At 41.8% G+C, this 25,180-nt stretch overlaps 1 protein-coding gene across 3 annotated transcripts; it reads left to right on the top strand.

Moving 5' to 3' along the window:
• Nucleotides 1–1,588: 1,588 nt before the first annotated feature.
• ADNP2 (ADNP homeobox 2) lies at nt 1,589–23,256 on the top strand. 3 transcript variants are annotated; one of them, XM_050970899.1, is made up of 6 exons: nt 1,589–1,942; nt 7,430–7,587; nt 9,340–9,459; nt 14,426–14,515; nt 17,856–20,058; nt 20,231–20,403. In XM_050970899.1, exons 3-6 carry the CDS (start codon nt 9,352–9,354, stop codon nt 20,260–20,262), a joined length of 2,433 nt encoding a protein of 810 aa, XP_050826856.1. In that variant the 5' UTR covers nt 1,589–1,942; nt 7,430–7,587; nt 9,340–9,351; the 3' UTR covers nt 20,263–20,403. The 3 variants fall into 3 exon arrangements, with proteins under 3 accessions (XP_050826856.1, XP_050826855.1, XP_050826854.1); XM_050970898.1 differs by having other exon boundaries at nt 7,430–7,583; nt 17,856–23,256; XM_050970897.1 differs by having other exon boundaries at nt 17,856–23,256.
• Nucleotides 23,257–25,180: the final 1,924 nt, after the last annotated feature.

Here is a 25,180-nt window from a genome sequence, read left to right as displayed (position 1 = left end):
AATGCTGTTGATTACGTGGGAGCCATTGGGCCTTTCCATACTGGCAGAACCATGTTCAATTATTTTACTTCATTAATTATTAGACAGAAGTTAATACCTTTATTTTAAATGCTGAAAAGTGGGACATATTCCTCCTTGCACTGTGTAGCAACAATTTTTTATGTTGTGGTCCTATATCTACTATGGATAATTTATCTTTTATGGATGGCTGCCCCTTTTTTCTGTAAATGCTTTTACCTACAACCTTACTGTGTATACGCTGAAAGTGCTGAAAATACATAGCTAAGGAACTTAATAACAAGAAAAAAAAAGAACTAATTGCATTTCAATGTACTTATTGGACTGTTGACTGCAAAGATAAATAACTTTTGTGGCCACTGCTGAAAAAAAAAAAAAAAGAATACTTTTCTGCCAAGGTGAATGTTTGATTTGTATTACTTTTTGAGCAGATGCCAGTCAGTTTGCTGCTGTGGCCTTCACAGGCATTGAGTGGGCTGGCCAACACATTGACCTGTGTGTGAGCTGTGTGTAGACCTACAGTGAAATTGTATGGCTGCCCGGGCAAAATCCCTCTTGGCTTCCATGCATGCATGCCTCACTCACGTGGTGAACACTTAGGGAATCTCTGGTTGAAGTCAATAGTTTGTGAAGCCTTTGGGAATGGCCCGAGCAAAGCCAGGTCAACCTTGTGGTTGTGACTGAGAGCTGTGCCAGGAAGATGGTAGGGATGCAGGGAGAAAGTCCCCATGTGCCAAGGATGGGATCCAGCATGGTCACATAGGATCGCTTGCCAGGAGTGGCCTCCTACTGGCTCTGGTGACAAGGCCACATCAGGAGCCTTGGTGGTGGAGAGCCACCCATCCTACAACTGTGGCCACTTGTCTTGGTCCTTGTGGTACGGCTGTTGCCTGCCTGCACAGGGGATTAGCTCTGTTTGCATCTTGTGTCCATCTGCCATCATGGGAAGAGCAAGAAGAACTGCGCTAGCAGACATGGAGACATGGAGATGTCTGGTAGACAGAGCTTGCAGCGAGGCATCTTCCATCACACCTCTGAGCCTTCCAGCGCCAGAGGGGCCCTGTGCCCCAGCCCTACCCTCTGTCCCTTCTGGCCCAGGCTTAGGTGTTGTGTCCTGGCCCAGCCCCGCCATGGCGCCAAGGTGTGTGAGCCCCGCCCCCAGGAGCACAGCCAATGGGGAGCCTTCCCGCCAGGCCTCGCCTCGCCCCAGTGGCCAGCGGGGTGGGCGGAGCTTCCAGACTGCTGCAGATGCAAATGAGGCTCCACCCACCACCCCAGGCGGCCCAGTGCTGAGTGGTCACGTGGCAACCTCGTGCCATGGGCATGGTGTCATCAGGCCCCTCCCCAGGGTGACGTCATGGCTCTCGCGAGAGCGCTCAGTGCTGCCCCTAGAGGTGTGAAGGGGCGCAGGTGAGCTCCAGGCTGGGCCCCGCCCCCACCTGAGGTCCCGCCTCTAGCCCCGCCCACCCCATCCAGAGAGCCAATGGGAGCACCGGCTGAGTCTCTCCCCATTGGCTGGCTGCCTGCCATGCAAATGAGCCCCGACGTCACTTCCTCTACTAGATCAAGCGCCATTTTCTCTTTCTGGTGGTTGATGCGGTGCGGGCGGTGCGCGGGCGGCGGGCGCTGAGGGAGGCGGGCGCGGGGCGAGGCGCGCGCGGGGCGCCGGCCATGCCGCCGCCCCCCCGGGGCGCGCATTGAGCGCGGTGGCGCCGCCAGCTGGGAGGCGGGGCCGCCGGAGCGGTGGCACCGGGCAGCGCCGGGGCAGCGCCGGGGCAGAGCCGGCGGCAGAGCCGGATTCGTGAGCGGCGGGTGGCGGCGGTGCGGGACCGCGGCGGGCGGCGGCCGCAGGAGGAGGAGGAGCGGGAGCCAGAGCCAGGAGGAGGAGCAGCATCGGCGGGGGCTCCCCCTGCAGCCCGGCCGGGTACGTGCGGCGGGGCGGGGCGGAGGGCGGCGAACGCCCCGGTGGCTGCGCGATTTCGGTTCGGCGGGCGCTGCGAGCTCAGAGCGGCTTCTCCGAGCGGGCGGGGAGGGACGGGACGGGTCCGGCGTGGCGCCATCGGGCGAGGCGTTCTACGCGGGGATGCTCCCGCGCTGCCTCGCCGCTGCTGCGGGCTCTGAGCACCTCGGCATCACCGCGCGTCCTGCGTGTTGGTTATTGAATTCCAGGTCGCTCGTCGGCGATGGAGTGTCTATGGAACCGGCTTAATAGCTTGCTTTGAAGTCTGGATGAATGATTTCAATTGCTTTTAATGAATTGTTTTGGTTTGAAACAGTTTGTGGCAAACTCTAGCAGGAGTGACACATGTACAGAACCGGCACTTCATCACCGGCTAATGGAACCAGTTAGTGGGACGCAAAATTACGTCGAATATCCTTGTGATCTCTCAGCAATGCGTACATTTAGAAAGAAAGTTTACGAATAATGTAAACAAACACAACCCACGCAATGCAAGCCGTGAAAACCATTTGAATGCGCTTGCTTTGTGGTCGAGAGTGGGTAATGGGGAGTTCCAGTTGTCCTGGTTTGTAAACGGAATAAAAGACACGTGTGTAACTCCTGCTGCACCGGTTCAGAGTCCTGTACTGTCAAAGTTAGGAACAACTCACTTTCAGCAGATAAAGTTTCGATTGGTTAATTACTTGGAAGAAATTGGTTGTTATCCTTAACAGTCTTCTGTCAACCAAAAATCTGTGTTTAATAAAAACAGTTGTAAAGAGCTAGAAGGAAATACTTTAAAAGACTCCTAGGATGTTGAATCTCTATTCTAAAAATCCTAGTGCTCCTTTTAATAAACTTTCTCTTTAATTTTGATTAAAAAATGGAGTTTCTTTAGCACAATATTTGGATGAACTGGGTAAGAAATAAAGAATATGATAACTTGTAATAAGACTTATTATAAGGTATAGTGTATATGATAAGCTGTAATAATTTCTATGGTTTGTTTCATGGAGGTTTTGCGAAAAACAACATCCCCCACAAATTACAGCAAATCTTTAGAAACAAGAGCACACACAGTTTTGTTACGTCTTATGTTTTTCCATTGGGAATTCCTGGATTTGGGCTAAGTCTTAGTGGGTGTTTTGGAGCTGGTTTGTGTTTGAACTCTTCAGTCCTTCTTCTGAAGCCTGTTGCGTAGCCCTGGGGAGGTTTTCAGTTCTGTCCCTTGTTAAGGTTTTTTAACCTTTTAAACGCACACAACAGTCCACAGCACAGACAATAAAAAACCTTAAAACTTGTTAAGGTTTTTTATTGTCTGTGCTGTGGACTGTTGTGTGCGTTTGTAAAGTGCAAAGTCTTCAGGTCACACCAAGCACAAATGCAGTGGTACTTCCTCCTGGAACAGCTGCACTCAGGGTGTGACTCTTCTGCTCACATACACATGCGGCTGACAAATCCTGCAGGATTTTAGTGGGCTCCTTGCAGATGCTTGCATCACCTAGGATGAGCTTGGATCCTGCTGGGTTCAGGTTCTGGCCAGTGCCCAGAAGGGACTCCCAAGGGAGTCAAAGGTATTGTGTGAGTTAGTGTTTTAGGAAGGCTCCATGAGTTTAAATGGTAGTGTCCCTTAGCCTCTTATCAGTCTTGGATAGCAGGAACTTCGTTGTGTGTTAATAAACCATCACAATAGTTATTTAAACCACGGTAGCTGTAGTTAGTGATCTAAATTTGCTTTGCTGTGTTAGGTAAGATGCAGGTTGTTGTGCTGCATCTCAATCTATACCATCACATACCTTACTGCTCTTCATTGTGTGTTAGCAGCTGTTGAATGATGGTTGTCTTGGTGTTGGTCAAGATGACCTTTTTAATAGGTATGTGATTTATAGCCATGAAAAGAGCAGAATTTTTGTGACTCTTAAGAGGTCTATGATTTGAAATGCCCATAGGTTTCTGATATAGCTGGACAAAGAAGAGTTAATTTTTTTTCTTACCTCAGATTTCTATTAAGTTGCCCTTGGATAGAAATTTGAATATAAGAAGATAGAGAAACTGCTTTGTTGACCAGAACTGCTCTTTGTAAGTTTTATGAGAATATATTTTAAATTACAACAGATTAAACAATGAACAACAATAGCATCCATTCTATTTGGTCAGCTTTTTCTTTAGGAAGCTTTCTTCCCTCTCCCTCCATAGGTTGGATAAGCTTGGATGGTGCTGATGTATTTGTAAATCCAGTTAGGTCTCTTTCAGAAGGCAGAGATAAGCGTCCAGGCAATGGAACTGACCATGTGATGTGTGGTTGAGCAGATACCCAGGTGTGACTTCTTAAGATATGTAAGCTTACCAGAAACAAAATAAAATTGATGAGGGTAAAATTTGGTATGGCCAAGCCAAACTCTCATTCTTCTAGGCAGTTTCTTAGTGTGCCTGTCCTCCTAGCTGCTCTCTGCCATCCAGTGTTCTTGTTCCCTGGGTTCTTGAAAATAGATCACATGCTTTCATTCTGCTTTCAGGAATGAAGCAGTTTTTATTGTTTTCTGAACTAATAGTGAATGGTCAACTTCTAATGAGTTTACTATAATGAAAATAATTTGTGGGGACTCTGGGAGGCATTCCCTGCATTGGGGAGACACAAGAGGCTTTCCTCAGGGGCTGTTGGGACCCCACTGGCTCTTTCTGTGTCCCTCTGCCACCATATTGGCCATCGTCTTTGTACTACTGCCCAAGAGCACAGTTCAGCCCCTAACTCTGGGGAGAGGGAGAAACTGGGACTCCCCTCATGAGAGTGCCGCGCACCCTGAACATCTCACCGTGCAGCTGAATTAAACATCTGTGGATACCATGCAAGGGCCCTTTTTGCTTCCTTACCTGGACTTTACTTGCAATATTCCGGCCACAACAGAATTTTTTATTGGTGCTTGTCAGTTCTGACAACTGCTGTAATACAAGTTGGTAAACAAAACTTCCAGAATACTCCAACCCAAATGTTCCAAACATGTACATTTTTATAAAGGTCCTATAAAAGGTACAAACCTTTTAAAAAGACCAAAGAGATTGCAAAATTTTTTTTTCTCAGTGACAGTTACTAGATAAAAGTTACAAAAACTTGAGAATTATTTAATTTCCAAGGCTGATACTATGAGAGGACAAAGTTCCATTAGTCTTTCATAATTTCCCTGCTCAAAGCAGTTCTTTGAGCAGCAGGCAAGTGAAGGCTGACTACTTAGGAGCACATCTGGAGATCTTGCTTCTGTACCGATTATCTGGTGTCTCAAAGGGTTACATTACGGCTGTTTTCTCTGTCGATCTTCTAACATTCCTCTTTTCCTGAAAACCCTAGAACTGCCTGTTGACTGGATTTTACTGGAAGTATTTGCACGCCCATTGAAGGCACCCGTGTGCATCTTCCTTTTGCCAGCTCCATACCAACTCCATTTTCATTTGCTTCCGAATGCCTACTTCCCGTAGGAACACAAAAGTGGTGCGGATTTTGTGTAAGGAATAAAGCTCTCAATATGAACACTTTCACTGGAGGAGGTTGCCCAGAGAGGCTGCCAAATCTGATTGGCCTAAACAGAGTGCCCTGGCTGCAATTAATGGTTGAGCCTGCTTATAGGAAGCTGGACTGGGTGTCCTCTCGAGGTTCCTTCCAAGGGGAATGAGAATGATTCTAAGAAGTAAAATGATTGGGAACTTGGCATTTTGTGATGACTTCCCACTTTGAAGAGGTGCAGTGTTAGTGTTTTTCACTTTTTTTTTTGTAATGCAGAGAAATGATAGTAAAAGGTAGTTCCTTTGAAAGCTGATGTCTTTATCTGGCAAGATACTCTGCAGACTGTTACCTTGTCTTTTAGGCTAGTGTTAAAATACTGCAGTACTGCTGGAAGGTAAGAGTTGCATTTGTGATCTTTGAAAAGTCAAATGTAGTTAGTTGGGTGTTACAATCTATGGTAACAAATGCAGAAATGAAACAAACACATAGTGTTGAATAAAGCTGCACTGTGTATATCATTATGGAGATGTTATCTGAACAAGCAACAAATAGAAATAGCTTGATGGCTAAAAATGCCTGAGCAAGAGGTGGATGGCCTTCTTAGAACTGAATTTGAGACATCAGCTGCTAAAATTATTTTATTTTGCTAAAAACTTGCGTTCGTTCTGTTTAAGAAGTGGCACTAGTCTGAAAACTCAGTGGATTATCAGGTTTTCTGGAAACAACAATTAAAAGCCATGAAGAATAAATTTTAGCCTTTTAGACAGGCAATGCAGTAAAATGATAAAGATTATTGGTAACCCTCATTCAGTTTAACTGTAGTCATTTCATGTTGAATTTGCTGATTAAGAATGGAATGTGGACCAACAAATTCATGGGACCAAAGTGCAAACTAAAGCTTGAGGAATGTCCAAAATATAAGAAAAATAATTTATTAGTATGAAAATGTGGATAATAAACTGCATAACAGTCAAGGAATTAAACTGAGGACTTGAGGGAATAAGCTTAGAAGGTTGATCTTTTGTGACCTTTATGGTGGGGCAGTGCTGGTCTAATGGATAGAGAGACTCCAAGAGGGTAGATTTAGGTTGGATATTAGGAAGAAATTCTTAACTGTGAGGGTGATGAGACACTGGTAGAGGTTTTCCTGAGCAGCTGTGGATGCTCCATCCCTGGAAATGCTGTAGGCCAGGTTGGATGGGACTTTAAGCAACCTGCTCTAGTGGGAGGTGTCCCTGCCCATGGGAGTAGGTCTGGAACTAGATGATCTTTAAGATCCATTCCAACCCATACCATTTTGTGATTCTGGTGTGAGATCCTTTAAGATCCTTACTTCCAAGAAGGTTGTTTAAATACCTACTGAATAACATTGCACGTGATTGCCCATGGTGGCCTTTGGGTTGAAGACCAACTGTTTGAAAACTGGAACATAGTTTATATTCAGTTTTTTTCTGTTATGGTGGAGGTTTTGATGTGTTTTTCTTTCTCACAGATTAATAATTTAGGGATAATTAATAATTATATTTCACTTTTTCTTCTGCATTAATAATTTCAGAATGATTGCTGGTTGAGGTACATGGATGTTGTGTTCTATGCCCCAGTTGACTTTCTGGACGTGCCTGAGCTGGACATGCCTCAACAAATGCCTGCATCACCTTCTTAGTACCATCAGTGTATGAGTTGGAAGACTGAGATGGGGAAACTGTTTCCATTGGAGCCCAATGTATTGAACCATATTTCCTTCTGGCTGATCACCACTGGGCATGGTGGTGTCCAGTCAGCTCTGTTGTCACTGGACCATGGGGTTGATGTGCATAACCTGCTGTCATAGAGGGACTGATCTTAAAGCTTTATCTAGTGACTCTGCAAATTCCTGGTGACTTCACTTTAAAAAGAGTGTTTTATGTCAAATTTTTGCTCATTGCATTTTGAAAGAATGCCAGATCAGTTACTCTGATTTATTTCATTCTGTGTAGGTTCCTGTTCTACACCCATCCCAATGGAATCACAATGTCTTCTGGACTTGGTGATAAAAAACATTAGAAAACAAGACTAGCATCTGTCAAATGGGGTTCCCTCTCCATTTCTCTCTACACACCTTTCCTTTCAGGGGAGAAGAAGCAAAGAATAGTATGTGAGTTGTTTGAATTTTAATCATAAACTCTTCAATTGTATGTTTTGTACATAAATTAAGGTTTGGGGTGTTTACATACAGACTGGAACATTTTTTTATATGGTTTGTGGGTTTTGGGGATTTTTTGAGGCTTAGCTTGTAGCTGGTGTCTTATGTGCAGGGGGATTTTGTGACTATTTGCATGAAAGTCGTCAAAGTAGAGCTTTCATGTTGGCAGGGAGCTTGCTTTTTTTTGGTAAAGTACAGCTTTTCAAGACATTTGAGACTGTATGTGCTGAAGTACTGTCTGGAGATTTCCTCTATTTCTATTTTTTTATCTTTTCTTGTTCAGGTGTGTCCTGGATAGATGAATTGTTTAGCAGTAAGAACTAAGATGTTGTAAATGCTCCTGGATCCTCTGTCAGCTATTTAAGCACCAAATACTGGAGAAGCTTCCAGTGACCTTTTTCAGTGTTGGCTTAGGGCCAGGTTTTACATTCTGTGTCCATTGCAGTTTCTTAAAGCCCAGTCTAAATTGCATCTTGCTGTAATCTAGGAAGGAGTTGACAGAGGCTGAGCTCTTTTTTTACTTCTAAAGCTGAGCCTGTGGAGATACCTTACAAGTTTACAAAAGTAGAAGCTTTTGCAGGAAATCTAGATTTTACTAGCAGTCATACTTTGAGCATGTACATGGTTGACCGCAAACAAAATTATCAAAAAGATTTCTCATCTTGATGCTGACATTTAAGGTGAAAGGTGTGGAATTTCTCCTTAATTGATATGATCGTAATTTTCTGAATAGAACTTAATAAAATTCTGGTGTTCATGTTCTTTTTACAAAAACCCTACAAAACCAGTATTCCTGCCATGTAGATACAAGGAGATCTGAAAGAAAAATTTAGAATTTTCTGTAGATAGAAGAAATATAAAGCTTTCTAACCACCCCCCCCTTACATTCAGTTTCCTTTAAAATCAGTCAGCTGTTCTACTTGGGAAATGCTAATGAGTTCACTTCTTTGGCTGAAGGATTTTGGGTTTTCGTGTTTAAGAAATGGCATCCTGGCCCACATCAGCAAGAGTGTGTCCAGCAGGACTGGGGCAGTGATCATCCCTGTACTTGGCACTGGTGAGGCCTCACCTCAAGTGCTGTGACTAGTTTTGTGCCCCTCAGTACAGGAAAGACTTTGAGGAGCAGGAGTGAGTTCAGAGAAGGGCAGTGAAGCTGGGGATGGCTGGAGCACACGTCCAGTGAGGAGTGGCTGAGGCGGCTGGCGGTGTTTAGCCTGGAGAAAAGGAGGCTCAGGGGAGATGTTATCACTCTGCAACTGAGAGGAGGCTGTAGCCAGGTGGGGGTCAGTCTCTTCCCCCAAGTAACAAGTGACAGGAAAAGAGCAGATTGCACCAGGGAGGGTTTAAATTGGATATTAGGAAAAACTTCTTCAGAAAAAGGGTTGCCAAGCACTAGAATGGGCTGGCAGGGGAAGTAGTTCAGTTCCCATTCCTGGAGGTATTTAAAAGACCCGTAGATGTAGTGATGAGAGGCATGGGTAATGACTGAGGTGGGTTAATGTTTGAACTTGATGATCTTAGAGGTCTTTTCTAACCTAAATATTTCTGTTCTCTAACTTTTCAGATTTTAGTTCTTATTTTAACACACTTAAATGCCAGTACCCATGTTCAAGTCTGTTATTTCATTCCTTTTTATTTTTCCTTTTCTTTTTTTTTTCTTTTTTTTTATTTTTTTCGTTGTTGTGGTTTTTTTTTTCCCCTCAGGAAAAGTGCAAAATGTTTCAAATTCCTGTTCAAAACCTTGATAGTGTAAGGAAGGCTCGAAAAAAGGTGAAGGACATTCTTGTGGATCTTGGGCTGGACAGCTGCAGGGAATTGTTGAAGGTAAAGTATTTGAAAGAATGTAAACCAATCTGAAATGTAAACCCCTGACAAATATTTCACTTTCTGTGTATACATGATAGATTTGGGGATGGGGGGGTTCTTACATCAGGGGTTGGTTATTACTGACTCTAGTCTTACTTAGGGCAGGAATTTGGTGTGTTAGTATTTAACACTGCAAGAGGGTGTATTTCTTAAGAAGATGTGTCATAGATGGTGCCTCATATTCTGTTAGTAATGTTTCAACAAAAAGAAACAGTACAGCTTTAGGAAAAAGTACCACAGACTAATGAATTGTTATTTGTGTGCAATGCAGCAACTTTTTCAATTCTTCTAAGATTTCAAGCAGATGAGGAGTTGGGACTCAAAGACATCCCATCACATATCAAGGGCAAGCCTCTGAAGGGACATATAAATCATCTGTATTTCTGAAAATGGATAAGCCTTTAAACTTTGTATCTGGTGAAAAATACCAAAATGATCTTACCGAGTTGTAGTTTGGTTCTGTATCTTAAAAGCAGATGCAGGTGTACTGGGGTGATTAAGAAAAAACTTGTACCACTGTTGCCACTTTGAGAAGAAATTGTGCATCAGTCAGGAAGAATGCACACCATCAGACTGGCAGCCCAGTACCAGAAAAGGTGCAAACACAGCAATGTAACTCCATTTCTTAACAATTGTGTATTTCAGTGAGCTGGTGCACAGGCTTTTTTGGGTAGATTCATGCCTTAGTGTTGACAAGAGGTTGATTGCTTCTGTTTGGCAGTACTGAAGTGTGTATAACACTCTGTAAGGGTGTGTTGTGGCTTTTGTGGGGGTTTCTTTTTGAAACTCTGTAAGTAATGAAAAAAAAAAAGTTCAAGATGATATGCATAACTGATTTTGGAACACATTCTGTGTTATTGCAGTTGAACAGTTCTGTATATATCTAAATGCTGTAATAGCTCAAGGAAAATCATATTGTCTACTAATTTCCATTTACTTGCTATTTTTATTTTGTTAATATTCTGTAATCACACTTCTGACTCAGGAGCTGAGTCTGTCTTGCCCATTGGAAGCAGGAATGTTTTGATGGTGACAGATTTTTACTATGAAATTGTTTGCAGTCTCTTTGATTGTTGCATGGACTTCAATAGTAAATAAGTAATAAGTTGTTTTATATTTGGTTGGGTTTTGGGGGGTACATTATAATGTGCATTTAGTTGGTTTTACTTCATTTTTAAGTAAAAAATGGTGATGGGAAACCCAGCAAACATTTACACTGTAGAAAAACCTCTGTGAGATTTGGGCCAGAAAATACCATATTAGTGGGGGTTTTTTTTGGTTGGTTTGGTTGTGGGTGTTTTTTTTTTTTTGTTTTTTAATTCTCCCTCAACCAAGTTCATAACTTTAGTTTGTTTTTTTCCAGGTAATCTGGAAAAATTACCTGGGGCTGGTTTTGGTACAGCTTTAGCAGTATAGCTTGATCTGTACTTGGTTCATATGATGATGGTATTTCTTTTTGGTAGCATGGGATTTGCAAAGTTTTATTAAAACTTAATATCATAGAAGGGCCTGAGTTTGAAGGCACTTTGAAAACCATCTAGTGAGAAGTACCTAAAGTTTGTTTTCTCAAATATTGAGATTGATTTCTGGACTCTTTTTGAAGAGGCTGGACAATGTAAGAAATGGATTGAAATATGATATGCTACAAACATGATCTGAATCTGGTCTTGCACTGTTGTAATAAGGCATGATAATGGACAATAGTTAGTGAGGAAGATGAAGGAATGTAATGTATGACTAGTACCTCTCTGTAGTTTAGAGACCAAAAGGATTAGTTTTTAGGCTAATTGATCTCTGCTAGGAAGAAATCATGAATATTTTGGCTGGAGTACTATTTTGGTTCTCCAAGTAGTGTGTTTAAATACACTGCAAGGTCAGACGTTTTCCTTTAATAAACTGTTTCAGCTTCTCTAACATACTGTGATCTTTAGGGCCTTGAAGGTGATCAGAGGGCTGGAGCACTTTGCTCTGAAGCTGAAGACATGCTGAGAGAGCTGGGGTTTTCAGCCTGGAGAAGAGAAGGCTTTGGGGAGACTTCATTGCAGCCGTTCAGTACCTGAAGGGGGCTCATAAAAAGGAGGGAGAGGGACTTTTTATACAAACAGATAGGGACAGGACAAGTGGCAGCAATGTTTTAAACTGAAAGAGCGTAGGTTTAGATTAGGGGTTAGGAAGAAATTATTGATTCAGAGGGTGCTGAGGCACTGGTGTGGTTGCCCAGAGGAGCTGTGTTTAAGGCAGTGTTTACGGCCATGTTGGATGTGGCCCTGGGCAGCCTGGTTTAGTGAGCAGCATCCCTGCCCATGGCGGGGGGAGGGGGCTGAAACTAGATGGTCTATAGGGTCCTTTTCTGTGGGATTTACTTTCTCTGAACCTGAGAGAAGCAGTGAGAGAAGCAAAGAAAAGAATGATCAAAACAATTCTTATCTCATTCGCTGCACCTATGTTGTGCCAAAGTAGAATGCAGTATGGAGATGGTTTACCCAAAGTGATGGTGTTTTGTTTCCTTGGCCTATCAGGGCCAAGTGTGTCTCCAGACTGTTGGTCAGCAGACAGTCAGGAGATTTTGTTCAGTTGAGTGCTTGTTCAGTTTCAATTTAGATGTCGTGTAATATAGTATAGAATAATATACTATAATAAAGTTAATAATTAGCCTTCTTTGCTCTTTCTACAATACTGCCTCTTGCCTGTTCCTGTGTCATTCTCAGCACAAGAGTGATGCTTTCCAACCCAAACCATTCCATGATTCTGTGTCTTCATTTAAACTCTCAGCTTTTTATGTTCTTGTTAAGGAAAACCATGGTAGTTTTGATACAGAGGGGAGAACAGTTCTTAGTTTAAAAATGTTTTTCTCTTCAACTTAAAAATACCTGTTATGCATAAGGATTAGTCAGGCTTCTCAGAGGACTTTGTTCCTTACTTGTTACCTTTATCTTCTCCTGTTTTCGTCCCCTCCTGGAAGTGAGAAATGTGAAAAGATCATAACTAATTAGTGGATCTTTGTTTAAAGCAAGTGTTCACAGCAGCCATTTCCACCACTGACGAGTTGTATTGATAAAAATGGTTATTTTTATTAGTAGATAGTCCTCTGTAGGAAATAGCCATTTCAGCAAAATTATCTAGTTGTATTTCCTGTATTTGGCTTGTGGGAATCTGGTGTTTAGGTGTGGGAGCCTGTCACTCAAACCAAAAACAGAACATGTTTCAGATAAGCCGTAAACTTCAAGAAAACTTTTTTTAGCAGTGTGTGATTCACTCCAGCATGTTTGGCTGAAAAAGTTTTAGTAAGTCTCAAGTTTCTACATTTTCTCTATCAAAAGTAGTTCACTAAAATTCTGGGATTTCTCTTGTTGCATGCAAGGGTTCTTTCTAAGATTCCTGGAGTTTTTGTGGTTTGTATTTTTTTGTTTGTTTGGTTGTTTTTTTATGTGGGTTTTTTGTTTTTGGTTTGTTTTTTTGGGGGGGTGTGGTTTTTTTTTTGGTTAGTTGAAGGGCAAGTACATGACTCATTTAGTGTCTAGGGTTGATTAGATTGCAGGGGATTTGTTTATTGTTACCCTGAGCTTTTCTGGTTTCTCTTTGAGCATACTTGACTGTTAAAAAGGTAGACAGCATGTTGCAAACTCAGCTGCTACATTTTTCTAAATTCTTGAATAATGAAGTTCAAATCAAATTATCACTAGCTTGATGTTTTGGTTTACTCTAATCTGCTGAACACATGGAATGCTCACATTTGCATGGTGCAAATGGACAAGAGCCTAGTGCAGACAGAGCCTGCATTGAGTAGGATTCTGGGGTTTTTTTTTGATTGTTGAAACTTTGTTGTTCCTTGTTGCTGACTCTGTTCTGTGTTGCTGCTAAATTTCACATAACACAAACTATTAGGTTTATGAATTCCACTCTTTTTGTAAGGTCATTTGGTCTTAAATGTTATTTGTTATCTGCTTCTGCTGTTGCAGTGGGAGTTGGTGAAGGGGTGGAAATCATGTCTTCTCTAAGTATGCAGAGTTTTGAGTGAGGAGGGATTTGTGAAAAGGAAAAATGTGAGGGGAAAAGAGATGAAAGTTTTCTATGGGTAAAGGCTGGATTTGTAGCCTGTGTTCCATACAGGGCATTCTGGCTGTGCTTTTGAATCTAGTTTAGGGTCTTCAGAAATGCCTAGTAAATTGGAATCTAGCTTGGGTTTTTTGTGGGTTTCTTTTATTTTCTCCCATTGAATTTGTGTTTAAAAATGTGTGGGTCTCAGAAATCTGGAGATGAACTTAGTATTTTTTGGATAGTAGCTGGCATTGGCTTGAGGGATGTGAACTGCTCTGATGGGATTAATTAAAAGAAGGCTGTAAGGACAGTTGCTTTCCCTGACACAGTTGTTGTAGACACAGTAATATTTGTGCTTTTGTAGCTTCAGGAAAAGGAGCTCTTGGAAATAGGTTTTTGTGAATGTCTTGTTTTTTCCAAGTTAGAAGTGTAACAATGTTATTCAGATTTAATACTAAAACCTGTTGCAAAGTAAACTGTAGTAGTAAGTTAATAAAGCAATGAAGTAAGCAGTGAAATATTACCAGTGAAGGAGGAGGAAGGTAGAGAGGAAACATACTTTGAGTGTTCACTGTGAACTTGGCTGGAAGCAGTGGAATTCAAGTGTAAATATTTTCACTCCCAATATTATTCTCAGTAACTATGAAATGTTCAGAATTCCTACTCTGTTATTAGGCAGTCACATGAACAAATATTTGAGGTAAAAGAAATCAAAGCTGTTCAAAGAAGTAATTTCTTTGAATGGAGTTTAGAGATTTCCAAGTCATCCTCTGTTTGTGTGGGTTTTTCTTTTTTATTTTTCCTTATTTCCTGTTGAGAATTTCTTTATATTCAGAACAGACTGCAAATGCCTCATTTTCATTTCTTGTTTTTATTTTACTTTTAGAATCTTAAAAGTTTTGATGCAGGTGAAAACTACTTTTGTAACACTTCATGGAGTGATGTCTCTCCTTGGGAGCCTGTGGGCAAAAGGAAGGTATGTATGTTTTGTGACACAAATTCTGGATAAGCATGTTGTGTGGAGTTGCTGAGTTTGACAACTTTCAGAAATTGGAATGCAGCTTTTTAATGGAAAAAAATAGCTTTAATATTTGTTTTCTAAGTGTTATTAGTCAGTAAATAATCTTACATTTCCTCTTTGTTTTTCCCTGTAATGCAGGTGGTTGTGAGGACTTCAGTTACCATTTTCAGTCTTTAAGGATACAACCCTGAACATCAGTGTTTAAGATGTCACACCAATATTTTGCCTTTTTGGCCTAACCTAATATGTAGTCTTAGCATGGTCTTCTGTACAACATGACTCCTATTTCATTGGAAGGGTGAAAATGTGATTGCATAGATGCAGGTGGATTAAGATGAAATTATTTTTAGTGGCTTGGTCTGGGGTGGCAGTGGAAAACTCTTTCCAGTTAGATTTGTGTATGTGAAACAGCTTTTAGTTCTGTATGGCTAGACTCCACAAGAAAGACAGGGTTGAGATGAACAATTCTATAATAGTATATAGTAGCAAGTTTCTGAGATGCTGTGTCTAGAGCAGTGGAGTATCTCCAGAAAAAAATGTAGACTTGTCAGTCTTGCTGAAGAGTTTTGGAGCCCCTCATGGCCTTCTTATGGAAGACCTGTCAATGAAAACCAGTGTGGAATTGCTAACACATTGCTGTGGAACAGGTTGTGTTCCCAACTGTGTCTTTTGGATACTAACCTTGTTCTTGTCCATTTTCTTTAAACGATTTCGGTTTGTTAATGTATATCATTCACACATCATATTGCCTAGATTTGGGAGAAAAGAAGCTGGTCCTTCAGGATGTTCTTTTCCAAAGTTGTTGCCATAAAGGGAAAATAAATTGTTTCCTCCTGTAAACTCAGTAGGCTGGAGAAGATGTCTATGTAAGTGCAGTTGGTGGTTTCCACCGTTTGTACTATTTTTAGGGAGACATTAACAGTTCTGGCAGAACTTTGGTTCTTGGAGGATGTTGTCTTTCTGCATGATGCTAGGTTGTGGGGAATGTGAGACTACACAACAGAAAGTACTACTATGTTCTTGGGTAGGTTCTTTAAAGGAGGGTTAATTGAGTTTGCTGCAATGTCTTTAATAAGCCTTCTTTTGGATTCCATTTATACAGTTGAAGGTTGGTCAATCTCCAAGATGCTTTGTTTTTCTTAAGTGGCTTGTAGTTCTTATTTGTCAAACTTCTTATAAAACTGGCATGCCATTGGTAGGTTGTGGTGAACCTGAAAAGTAGATGAGTATGCAAGGAAAACATCTGGCAGAATGGTTTCTTAAGTGTTTGTGTGGAAGAGCTCTGTTTCGTACAGAGAATATCAAAGCAGCATACTTCCACCTGCTTCTGTTCAGCTTAGTGAGAATTGTTTGGAATTTTTCCTTTGTCATTTTACTCCTTCCGAAGTAGTGAGGCATATCTTCTAGTAATGTTCTGTGTGCTTCATTAGTGTCAGTGGCCTTTCTCTAGGCAGGATACTTTAAAATTGATGCATCTGCTAATTTGTTTTGCTGCTGTTTACTAGCAGCTAAGATTAGACATCTAAAGAGTATAAAGAGAAGATAATTCAGTGATAGCTTAGCAGTGTGCTTCTTCAGCAGCCTTAGCCAGCCAGTGGCATTGTCTAACCCAGTCTTTTGAATTGGGAGCTTAGATTTTGGTTATCATCAGGCGACCTCCTAGTATGGTATTCACATTCTCTCAACAGAGAGAGACATAATTCCGTCTCCCAGGATTTTTCCTGGGGAAGGCAGTGAGAAAGCTCAGAGAGAGAAGAACAAAACCAATTCTTATCTCTGCTTGCTGCGCCTGTTGTTTGGCACATGTGGAATGTGTTATGGAGATTGTTTACTGAAACTGATTTGTTAATTGGACTCTGGTGATGGTTGTTTGGACTGATTGACCAGTTGGGTCAAAGCTGTGTCGTGACTCTCTGGAAAGGGTCATGGGCTTTTCTTTAGTATAGTATAGTTTAGTATAGTAATATAATATAACTTAATAAAGCATTTGTTCAGCCTTCTGAATCATGGAGTCAGAGCACATTGTTCCCTGGCTGGGGGACGCCCAGCATCGATACTCCTGGTACTGCTAGGAGATGGCTGTCTGTCTGTCTGTTGCCTGTAGATGGCTGACTGTAACCTGCATGGTTTTATGACATAGCAGAAGAAAATTCCTGCACGTCTTATGTTGCTGTTCTTCATGGTACGTCAGTGAGATGTATGTGGGTTGTCTAACTGGCCTGGATGCTGTAGTGGCAGAACAGCTTGTTCCCTTTGGGTTCTGTTTCATGAGGGCAGAAATCAGTGAGGTGAAAAACATGCTGAGGGAACAGACAGATTCCACTAGATTTTTGAGTATGCAGATTTGTCACATGGATGTTGCTATGACTGATTCTGTAGTTTTTGGCAGGAGCCAGGGTTAGGAAGTTGATTGGAAAAAAAGGGTTGATGGAGCTACCAGTTTTTCAGAAAGAGCCAATGATGTTCATATGGATATGAAAAGCAGTGCTGTCATGTGACATATAACTGAGGGAGCAAATCATTGCTTAGTACAAGACAGATGTGTTCTGAAGCAGTTAAAATACTTTTCTGAGAGAAATGTGTGCTCTGTACTGAGCGTTTTTGAGGAAATTTTGCAAAAAGTTGCTGAGATGGGATGCCCAGTATGTATGAGTTAATATAAATTGTATGTATGAGTTCATACATCATTGCTTTATCATAAAAGGGGGTTTTACTACTTTCTCTTATTATTTTGGCTCCAAAAGAATGTTCTTTAAAAAAATCTTTGTTTATGGCTTTGTTGGGAAGGTCTGGAGAGTTTTCAGTGAAGAATAAGCTGTTGAAATACAGGAAAAAAAATCCTTGCCTGTTCTGCTTTTTGTCTTTTTGTCCAGTAGATAGGAGCTGGCCCTGAACTAAACAAAGCTTTAAAGGTGGCAAATTAAAAGGGCTGCTATTCCTAATTCCTAAGGCTTAACTTCTTTGTATAGTGGGGATACAGATTCTTCCTGTCTTGTTCTGTGATTCTTGTATTTAAAAACAGACAAGCTTCAGAATTACTTCTTGTGAACCAGGGTAGAAGTAAAGTCATGTAAGGCTTCTTAGTAAATTATAATGAAACAAAAAGGCACAAATATTTCTTCCCGTAAGTATTTAGTCTTTAAATCTGCTTTTCAAAACCAGAAGAAGTTGAGAAGTTTCTTCTATATGAAGAATGCTATACATCCAGTGAAGGCATTTTTGACAGCTGATAGTGCAAATTTAAACAGATAACAGTGGCACAGTTTCTAAGTGGATGTTTTTCTTTGGTTTGCAGAGATACAGAACAAAGCCGTACTGCTGTGGCTTATGCAAGTTCTCATCTAAATTGCTTACTTCTTTCAAGAATCATTTGCATCGTTACCATGAGGATGAAATGGACCAAGAGATGGTGGTTTCTTGCCCAAAATGTGCATTTTCTTCTCGGCCCAAAGTAGTGGGAGAACACATTTGGATGTTTCATTCGTTTAATAAACGAATACAGAACTATACAGTCAGCATTTTGGATGGCATGAAACAGTTTAGGAGTGACATCATAAACTTCACGTGTCTAAAATGTCAATTCACAGACACCTTGTATTACAATATGAAGAAACATGTGCTGATGAACCATTTTGAAAACTTACTAAGTGCATATTTCGGCGAGAAATGTGATGAAAGTACACCAAATTCAGTTGAGTTCTACTGTAAAAAATGTAATGCTCCTGCAAACAGCCCAGATTCTTTAATGTACCATGTCTTGACAGCTGAAACACACAGAGACCTGGAGAACAAACTTCGATCTCTGATTTCGGAACGCATTAAGAAACCTGGACTTGTGAAACAAATGCATATTGCTCCAAAGCCTGTCCCAAGTGTAGCAGCAGCTGCCCCATCTGCAGGGCCTATTGTTGTCCCAGGAAGTTCTGTGACAGCTCCAGCTTGCATCCAGGTTGCATTTCCACCGAATAATCAAAACCAGAGCATGGTGCACACACAAGCAGTTCAGAACACAGTTGGACCAGTGACTGTCCCAAGTGCCTCTAGCAGCCTCCCAAATACCACCTGTGCTCCTGCCACTCCATCCTCGCAGGTCGCTCTGGTGCCCAGCAATCCTCCCGTGGCTCAGAACAACCTTGGTATTCAGCCATCACCTTCGCAGGCTGTCCTTGTTTCTCATGGGCTCCGTCTTAATCATTCTGTTGGGAACATCAATAGAGCTGTGGCCCCTGCGGTTCTTCCTATTAATCAGCCCGTCAGGCCTGGGCTCTTTCCTGTCAATCAAACCATCGGGACTATAAACAGTCTGGTTCCAGCCGGAACGCTCCCTGCTACTCAACCTGTCGGCCCTGTGAATCAACCAGTTGCACCAGGAGTCCTCCCTGTGAATCAACCAGTTGCTCCAGGAATTCTGTCTGTTAGCCAGTCACTTGGGAACATGAACAGACCCATCGATCCCAGGGTCCTTCCTGTGACGCAGACAGTTGGGTCGGGTCTTCTCCAGCTTAACCAGCCTCTTGCCCCTGGGGTGGTTCCTGTCAGACAGCCTGTTGGACCTGGGTTCCTTCAGCTTAATCAACCTGTTGCCCCAGCGCTTATCCCAGTAAATCAGCAAGTTCAGCCTCCGGTTTCTCAAAGCACAGCTTTTTTGACTGCGGGCTCTATACTGAGGCAGTTGATTCCCACTGGCAAGCAGGTTAATGGGATACCTACTTTCACGCTGGCCCCCGTCTCTGTTACTTTGCCTGTACCTCCCGGTGGTGGAGTAGCGACCGTGACACCTCCGCAGGTGCCCATCCAGCTCGTGCAGACGGGGTCAGTGGCTCAGCTGTCCCAGTCGCCGGCCAATGCTCCCTCTCCTCCTGTGGTTCTGACCTCTGACTTGCAGGCCTCCCCACCTGCTCCTGAAACAAGCCAGGCTGTCAGACAGGCCAAGCAGTGGAAGACCTGCCCTGTTTGTAATGAGCTTTTCCCCTCAAATGTCTACGAGGTGCACATGGAGGTGGCCCACAAACCACTTGAAGTAAAAGTGGAAGCCCCAGAGCCTCACAAACTTGCAGCTTGCGCATCCTTTCTGAGGATGACAGAAAAGGCGATCCGGTGTTACGCTTGTAAATGTTTTCTCTGTGAGGAAGAGCTCATGAAGCATATCTTCATGCATGGCTTATCTTGCTTGTTTTGCACAGGTACTTTCTATGACTTAAAAAGCCTCGTGGAGCACAACAAAAATGCACACAATGGGAGAAAGGAGTTGCATGCGAGTTACAGCAACAGAGGAATTCAGCTAGGTAACGATGCTCAGGGTGGCCTTGTGTTCCCACACTTCGATTTCAACACAGTGCTACCGGATGAAGACATGGGTGAAAGAGAAGTACATTTGGCAGTGCTTGTTGGAATATATTCAACAGTTCTTGTCCCCGTTTACATCAAAGTGAAACCTCAGACAGCCCAAGCGAACAGGAGATGCACCAGAAAAATGTTCACCTGTCCCTTTTGCTTAGGTACGTTTGCTGGTAGAGAAACCTATGAAAAGCATTTGAAAGAGAGGCATCATATAATGCCGACTGTGCATACAATTTTAAAGTCTCCTGCTTTCAAGTGCATCCACTGTTGTGGTGTGTACACTGGAAATATGACTCTCACAGCTATTGCTGTGCATTTGCTCCGTTGTAGAAGTGCTCCCAAAGACACCAACTCGAGCCTGAAGATGCAGCTTGAGCGCACTGAGAGGAAAGAGCTGCTGTTTGTGAATGGTGAGAAGCATCTTTCTGTGGTTCTGAAAAGAAAACAATCAGATTCCTGCTTTGTTGCAGAAGACCAAAGGAATAAGGAACAGCAGCCTCTGGGCTTAAGTACTGGCATAGCTCTGTCTGCAGAGAATGAAGTAAATTCAGGGGTAGTGCCTTTTAAACGACAGAAGATTAGGACTGAGATGAGGAAACTTCCTTCTAGTGAGGATCTCCGCTTTCTAGCAGTAGATCCTAATCAGTATGATCACAATTCATATGAGGCACAGAAACAGTTTTTGTCAGACTACTTTCACAAGAGGCCATATCCTTCTAAAAAAGAGGTGGAATTACTTTCCTTGCTGCTATATGCGTGGAAAATCGATGTTGCATCATTCTTTGGAAAAATGAGGAGTACATGCTTAAAGGCAATAAAACATCACAAACCATCTGTGCTGCTGGGTTTCAGTATGTCTGAACTAAAAAACATTAAGCACAGTTTGAATATAAAAGAGGGACCATTGGATATGTAACCCAGCTTTTTATAGTAGCTAAAAGCAATCCATAATTGCATACTTACAATTTAGCAGTTTATTATATTGTTTGTTTAACTAGCAGACTGGCCTGTTGAAGGGTGCAGTAATACAGAAAGTATCATTCACTTGTGACTGTTATTGTGAAAGGCACACGTAGTTGTGTATTTTAAAAGCTAAAACCTTCAGACTTAAATGTCTGGAATTTGTTTTAGCTTTTTTCCTTTCCTGGGGGTAGTGTTGTGGGGATTTTTTTTTCTTGTTTTGTTTTGGTTTTTTTTTTTTTTTTGGTTGGTTTTGGAGGTTTTTTTTGTGGTTTTTTTTTTGTTTTGTTTTGTTTTGATTTTGGTTCTGTTTGTTTGTTTTGTTTTGTGGGTTTTTTTTATTTTGGGGGGGGGTGTGATTGTTTTGTTTTGTTTTGTTCCACTTCCATTTCTTTTTCTTCCCCTTCAGGCTCATTACATTTTTTATACCGCCATGTAAAACCCTCATCCTTGTTAAAACCAAATTTTATTTTATTTTATTTTTCTGCAGTGTCGTCTTTTCTAAGTAATAAAATGTGTAATGTGGTTTAAAATAACAAGGTAAACTATGTGAAAAAGGTGAATTTGATTATTTGTATTTTTAAGTTCTGATATTTTTGACTTGTTTCTGGTTTATCTACTGAAGCAGTGATTGCGGCCATTACATCCATTGCCCCTTCAAATTCCCAGCGTGCTGGTAGCTGTGAAATACATGGCATTGTGGTTTTTTCCTCGGTCAGAATACCTGTGCCAGTTAAATCTGGTGATCTGTGGTTCCTGCTGAGTATTAACATGAGGGGCTCTTGGGTGCCCATTGAAGTGTTACAGTGAACTGACTTGAAATGGTTGTGTTATCTGTTAAATAGATCTTGCTAACCAGAGGTGTTTATCCTTTTCATTTGGTGTTGAAGCCTGGTTGTTCACCTGTTGTTTAAAGCAGCATTTATTTTATTTTATTTTTCAAAAAACAGAGCTGCTTTGGAGAGTGTCAAATCGCTTTGATACATGGAGTATATGGCCTCTGTGCACATCACTTATCTGTAGAAGCCCTATCCAAATGTCACCCAAATTAGGTGAAAAATCTGATATTTAAAATTGCTGTTTTATGAGGTAGTAACTGAGCAGAGCCTACTCCCCAGCAAATTAGATCCCTGGCTTGAAGTCCCTTGGGTCAGAAGTGGTGCAAACTGAACCTGGATGAAATGGTAGCATCAAGACTTTAAACTGTTGAGTACTCGAGCCCGTGATATTCATGTAGTGATTGGTTCTTGTTGGCCTGTAGAGAACATCGCAATAGCATAAACCCAAACAGACTTCCTTCACTATGGACTAACATCTCTGTTGCAGATCAAAGAAGAGCTGTTGGAAGGTTCACTTGAGTTGAAGCACACACTGGTGGCCACATCGAGGCCTTGTTGAATGCTGTCCTTTCTGGATATGCTTGTTTTCATCTGGCTTGTCAAAGAGTGCCTCCAATACCAACAGCCAGTTACATAATAAATAACCTGCAAGATGCATTGGCTTTATTTCCTCCTCTTCACCCCCCTCTCCCCACCCTCCTTTCTAAGAAGAAAAAAAAACAAAGTTCACTTGTGCCAATGTTAGAAGGAAAGGGTGATATGCCCAAGCTTATTTCTACTTTTAAGGTAGTAAGTAGACTTTTGCCCTGTGCTGTAGGAACTTTTTAAAGCAGATACAAAATGTTTTATTGCTGTTTCTGAAAGGGCGTGACATTTTTGGCAGAATTTGGCGACTTCCTGCTTGAGGCTTTTTAAGCTGTTTGGAGTTATATTTTGGATAGAATCGTAATATTTTCATATTTATTGCTTTAAAGAGTTTTAATGTCTATGTAACATAGGTTACTGCTACCTGGAAAAACCTAGTAATTTAATAGCAGTGTTAAACAAACATAAACAATATTTGTGGGATCAGTTGCACACCACCCCAAAAAGTGATTAAGAAACCATGTTCTTATAGCCTCATAATAGCTCATTAAAAATTAAAAAATAAAATACACTTGGCCATAGCACACAGTTCATGAAACCTGTTCTGAGGGCTGTGAGTGAGGAAGAGGGATGCTCTCTGGAAGTCCTGAAATGGAGGCACTTACTCTCACTCTTACAGCCTCTGCTCTGTGAGCCCTGTCATCTTTGGGGTGGTTCTGCTGGTTCCGGGGAGACTCCAGGATGGGGGTTTGGCAGTGTGCATCTGGGGAAGGCTTGCCATGAATGGGGATAGATTGTAGAGAGAGAAGTGTGGCTGTGGGGAACTGGGAAGTCATTTCGTGGTTCATCCATGCTTGGGGCACCAAGGGAACAATCCAGTCTTACCAGATGTGGTGTCCAGTGTTGATATTAAACAGTTTATTTATTGGATTTTGATTTCACAGTTTCAAATAAACCATATTTTTAACTTTCTCTTAGGTGTATGTGCAAATGATTGCCTATCCATCCTCTCCACTCTTTTAATACTTTCAGAGAACTTTACGTGAACATTTTTTTGGTGCAAAATGGCTGTTGAGAGACAGGAGGAAAGTAAAGATGTAGAACTTGGATCTAGATGCTTGCATTATAGTAATTATGTATTATCTCAAATATTGGTTGCTACATTTTTTCCTAGAGGCCGATGCTCCTAAATCTTGGTACTAATTTGCTATCACTAAATGCTTGTGCTCTTGTTAAGTGGGTACCGTAGAAATAAAAACCAGATGAACTTCGAAATGTGAAAGTGGTGACTGAGAATGAAGTATGGTTGTGGTTTTCAGGAAAACCAAGGAGCTTGAAAACAGCCAAGTTAAAAATCAGTGGCTTTAACTAAATCAGGCTTTTTGCTGTGGGCTTCTCATAGGTGAAGTAATTTGGATAGAGAGTCAGAAAACACACTGCTGCCATGGCCTTGGCCTCCACATGGGTGGTGTGGTAGTTGCCTTTCTGGCACTTCTCTAAGGACGGAGCCTCATGCTGCTGGGATATGGGAGTGGAAAAACAGTGGAGCTGCTCTCTGCAGCAGGCTTTAATTCATAAAGTCCTTGAAGCCTGTGAAGGGAGCTCTGGTCTACTGTGAAGGAAGCCCAGTTGGGAAGAATGCTGGTTGGCTTGCAGGGTTATTGTTGCAAGTACTTGTTTCCTATGGGACTGAAAAAGCCCCAAATATCCATGTGTCCTGCTTCTGAAATACATTGGTCTGGAGAGGTGTCCGTGTTTGAGCAATAATACTTTGTTGTGGTGCCTTGAGTTTTGTGCTTGTGAAATAGTGTGGGAACTTTTTACTTGAATATGTGTAATAGGAAGGATTATTATTATATTGGTCAAGTTTCTTCTGCACATGCTCATGTGCTGGGAGTTAAGTGAATATTGTTTGGCAAACTGACATTTTGGAAGGGACCAATAACCAAAACACCTTTGTGGTGGGTTTTCAATACTGTGTTCCTGTGTGGAATGCTACCTACCTTCATGATCACATCAAACTTTCTTTCCCTTCAGTGTTTAAAATTCAGGAAACCTCAGATGCTTATTCAGGTAGCTGATGAATATAATTTTTGGGTTTTCAATTCTCAACAAAATTGTCTTTAAAGTTATAATTCTACTGCAGCTGGCTCTGCCATTTTCAGACATTTCTCAAACTTGAAAACTTGATTGTGGACACCTTTTTGTGGGAAAGATACTTGATATTAAGTAGGAAAGTACAGATACATGAAAAAAGAAAGTTGCAATCTAATAGCAAGGGGGATCCTCCCCCACCAAAAACCAAAGAAAACCACCCCAAAACCAAAAAAAAAACCAAACAACCAATCCCCCTCCCAACCCAAAAAAACCACCCCCAACCCCAAAACCTTGAGAAAATAAAAACGTTCATTGCTCTTTTTAAAAGTCTGGAGACCTTTAACTCCTCTGCAACTCTGTCCTGTGAAAAGGACAAATAGAGTATTCATGGATGAAAGAAGAGTTTGTAGTGCTGCATTTAAAGTCTTAGCACCTCACTTTAGTGCCTGCTGTCTCATTTTGTGTCTCATTCCAGGTGTTCAGATCTGACAAGCAGCCTGCAGCTGTGACCATTTTTCTTACTTGGGTACCAGATCCCAAAACACGTGTGACATTGTTCTTTTTGCTGTGCACCTGCCCATTTTAAGGCACTGAGTGCAAGGGGGGTGTCTGTGCTGTGCTTACGGTGCTGCCCGGTGTGCTTGAGGAGCCTGGCGTGTTGTTCTGCAGATAGCCAGGAGCAAGTGGGCTGTGTGCCCACCTTCTTATGTCCACATCAACTGCTGTTCATCAAGGTTTTACCTGGCAGTATGCTTCAGAGCAGCTTGTAATAGAATGAGGGGTAGTAGAAGTCTCAAGA

The sequence above is a fragment of the Serinus canaria genome, chromosome 2, assembly GCF_022539315.1.
Source record: "Serinus canaria isolate serCan28SL12 chromosome 2, serCan2020, whole genome shotgun sequence".
Lineage (NCBI taxonomy): Eukaryota > Metazoa > Chordata > Aves > Passeriformes > Fringillidae > Serinus > Serinus canaria.
This window is presented reverse-complemented; position numbering and strand designations above follow the sequence as displayed.

Bases quoted from the DNA above. Each gene is read 5' to 3' on its own strand.
- ADNP2 (XM_050970898.1), top strand. From the start codon at position 9,352: ATGTTTCAAATTCCTGTTCAAAACCTTGATAGTGTAAGGAAGGCTCGA. The intron at 9,460-14,425 runs GTAAAGTATTTG...TTTTACTTTTAG, and splicing joins GCTGCAGGGAATTGTTGAAG to AATCTTAAAAGTTTTGATGC. The intron at 14,516-17,855 runs GTATGTATGTTT...TTTGGTTTGCAG, and splicing joins AGCCTGTGGGCAAAAGGAAG to AGATACAGAACAAAGCCGTA.